The following is a 3,719-nucleotide window of genomic DNA, read 5'->3' as shown; positions in this document are numbered from 1 at the left end:
AAGAAAGGCATCGTAAAAGACCTTAAGAATGTAAGGATATAAAATGTATGTACTAAATATTTTGAATGAAATAAATGGTTTTAAAATCAGAATCTCACCACGTTATGAACTCTCGCGTTTGTTCACTCTTAGCGCAGTCTGTCCCTGAGAAAAAACTTGCGGAAAAAGCCATGTGCGCGCGTATGTGCGTGAGGGAGTTTTCTTTAGTGGCTGTGTGTGTTTCAAAAACAGAAAAAGTGGGGGCTGGGGTGTGTGTGTTAAAAAAATACCCTTGCATCTGCGCTCAAGGCTCTCTCTCTCTCTCTCTCTCTCGCTCTATGCCAGGGGGGTCGTTTGAAACCAAGGTTTACACTAGCCTGCAAAACAGATGCCTACCCCCCAACAATAATATTGTGTCTTACGACTCCTAATCTTAAAGGCCTTTCATAAAACTATTTTTTAGGTGGGCTAAAAAGGCATTCATCCCAGCGATGTCGAGACCACCCCACCCCTGCATCTAGGTGCTAGCACCCCGGAGATTTTAGAAGATCCAAAAGGATCCTAATGTTTAGACACACCCAATACCATGTGTTTGAAATGTGTCAAATATACCATGGGCGGGGGTATAGCCCGAAAAAACGACAAACCCCAAATGCTATGTAAAAATCATTCAGGGGTTTTTCTCTAGGTCGTAGGGTACAAAAGCGCTAGAAACCAGGGGCAATGTTAGCAGCGTTTTAGTTCCGATGCAAACAGCACCTCCAGAAACTCCAAGAATCGTTATCGGACTGAAGCGTTAAAAAGATAATCGGGGAAAACAGTCTAATGGATCTATCGCAAGGTGAGTTCTTGAAATAAATCTTTATATTAGATTTGGTTGTTGTGGGGAATTGTTTGAAAAGCGGGGTATGTTATAGAAATATTAAACAATCATTAGGACCAGTATGCTTACCGTATAACAAGGCAATATTAGCTAAAGTGATTATAGCTTTAATATTGTCGAATGTTTTATAGATTCTGAAGCATTCACGCAGATACTCCGAGGTATAACTGAGCTCGAATCATCCAATGGGGCTCCGGAACAAAGTGCAGACAAACAAACGCCTACCCTGAATTGTAAACGTAAGTAAGCTCCAAGAATTCCATACATAAAAATATTTATACCTTAAAAACAAAAAGTGTGGGCATCTTATATTAAAAGTTATTTTATATGTTTACAGAGGACCTAAAGCCTAGAAGGTTAAACGAGGCCCTATGGAGCCTGAACGGTTTCTGCCAAGCATATGACTACGAGACAATTATCCCCTATGAACCGGATGTTTTTACACACAAGCCACGAACACAGGATTTAAACGGCAGGTCAACTCCCCTGGGTCAGGACAACGTTGTCCCCCATATTTCTAAACACCAAAGGATAATTAGTGCTCAGATCCACAGTTCCGCTTCACCCGAACAATTCTACTTGGCCGATATTCACGAGACCTCGTTCCAAGGACAAGGTATGAATCAATTATATATTATTATTTATAGCGTTATTTTATTATTTTTTTATTTATATATTTTTTTTTTATGCCGGAATATGTTAAAACCAGGCCTTATATTGTTTTTTTGTTTTTTTTTCAGGCTCAACATCTACCGAACCTGCAGATGCTGTAATACTGGCTGAACAAAGACATCAGCCCCTGGTTTCAGAACTTCTTCAGAACAGCCCTCGTCAAAAAAGCCGAGGTATTTAATTAATGTATTGTTAATATATAGGCTTATATCTGAAATGTATTTGGCATTTTTAACATATTTTAGGGTTAATAACCTATTTTTGTATGTATTATTTTTTATTTCAGACTCCTCACCGGCTTATAAAGACAACACACAAACATCGGAGGATGCCCAGACAAGCATCCCCGAGGAGGCTCCAAAGACACCAGTCAAGAAAACAGCGAAACCTGATGATTTCAAAGATTTAAATGACATTTCTGAGGTAGACGATTTGATGTTCTGTGAAGCTGCCAACCTTCTTGAATCGGCCAATTCTGTGGGGGTAACAGCAGATTCTGAAATAGACCAAGACCGTTTTTTCAAAGCGTTTACCCTGGGTTTAAAATCACGAAAGGCTCTACTCCAGAGGCGCATGTGTATTCTACTCGAGCATCAATACAATCAGGATGTGTCATTCTGGCGTAGCGAGCTACCCCGTATGTTAAAAAACATTAGGGCTAAAACAAGCAAATACCGCCGTTAAAAAACACCCATGTAAACACACACACACACATCCTTAATTAGACAAATGGCGCCCCCTATAGACCTAAGTGAGACAATTGAAACCCTCTTAGCCATGATCCCTACAGAGCTCCAAGATATAGTTAACCATATGAATGATTCGGGGGTAATTGACATAATGACAATAGATGAAAATCTATTATCACAGATTCCCTCCGAACTCATAGACATTATTACACGTATGAAGGAGTCAGGGCCTTCCGAGGAAAACATGTTATCACAGATTCCCGAAACCATCATATCTCTAATTACCCAGCTTAACGCGAGCCCTAGGTTTAATTCGGCCCCACATACACCTCTAAGACAGCCTTTAACAACATTGTCCGAAGAGTCTGAAAGTCAATATGATGTTTTTGAACAGTTGGACAAATGTCTAGCAAATCTGGAGGGGGGCGGTCTTGAGATCATTGTACAGAACGAGAGCCCTAGGTTTAATTCGGCACCCCAGACACCTATAAATCAGCCTTTAACACCAATGTCCGAAGAGTCTGAAACCCAATACGATGTTTTTAAACAGTTGGACAATTGCCTAGCAAATCTGGAGGGGGGAGGTCTTGATCGAAGTGTACATGTTTTGCGTCGAAATAAATTCAGCAATATTGAGGTTCGACAGTTTTTCAATTTCGCATGGGGGGGTCAGATTCGGGAATATGCTGTGTTTTACGTAATGCTTATGGACACTTTGAATGAACTGTTAGATAGGGTTAGAGATTATAGCGAACCTAGGGATCTCTTACAGTTGGAAATTTGTGGAGACAGTCTGCAGAGCCGTGTATCGCTTATTTTACAGAATGGTGAAGCAGATCTTGAACAATTTGTTAAACTGCTAGAACGCCTTGTTCAGTCAAATTTAAACGTGCTAGCAGATAGGACCCTCGAACTTGTAGTACAATTAGTACGTCAACCACAAGGGGGCGGGGGTCAGAGACGAAAGCTCGAGAGTTTAATGCAGTCCGAAATCATAAGCAATAAAAGGGCCTACCTCATAATCGTTCCCAATCCTGGTAATAAGCTATGCTTTGCCCTAGGTCTGGCCCACTTACTCAGCCCAGGATGTACTGATCTAGCCGCGTTACAAAAAGCTCGAGAGCTACAAACTGCTGTGGGTCTCGGTATACAGGATGCTGTGGCTTTCTCAGACATAGTCAAATTTGAAAACTTTCTGAACATCAAGATTGTGGTTTTGTACCACAGTAGGGCTAATGACGCTCTCCTCAAGTTCCAAAATATACCCGAACCACATCCTAAGACTATGTATTTTTATGTGCAAAATGAGCATTACTATGCCGTAACTAACATCACAGCCTTTTTAGGCGCCCCATATGTCTGTCAAGCCTGTCATACCGGCTACACACGCATGGGGGGGCACTCGTGCCGTTATAACTGTTCAGTATGTCTGGATAAACATTGCCCTATGCAAATGCTAAACTTGACACCCTGTGAGGATTGTCACCGCACATGTC

The 3,719-nt window shown here is 41.3% G+C and overlaps 1 protein-coding gene across 1 annotated transcript; it reads left to right on the top strand.

Annotated features, from left to right (window-relative positions):
* Window positions 1-683: 683 nt before the first annotated feature.
* Window positions 684-2,675, top strand: LOC139578755 (uncharacterized). The gene is made up of 5 exons (XM_071406737.1): window positions 684-820; window positions 994-1,101; window positions 1,200-1,478; window positions 1,603-1,707; window positions 1,821-2,675. Exons 1-5 carry the CDS (start codon window positions 805-807, stop codon window positions 2,216-2,218), a joined length of 906 nt encoding a protein of 301 aa, XP_071262838.1. The 5' UTR covers window positions 684-804; the 3' UTR covers window positions 2,219-2,675.
* Window positions 2,676-3,719: the final 1,044 nt, after the last annotated feature.

The sequence above is a fragment of the Salvelinus alpinus genome, chromosome 6, assembly GCF_045679555.1.
Source record: "Salvelinus alpinus chromosome 6, SLU_Salpinus.1, whole genome shotgun sequence".
NCBI classification, from domain to species: Eukaryota; Metazoa; Chordata; class Actinopteri; order Salmoniformes; family Salmonidae; genus Salvelinus; species Salvelinus alpinus.
The sequence above is the reverse complement of the archived record's forward strand: the minus strand, read 5'-3'. Positions and strand labels throughout refer to the sequence as shown.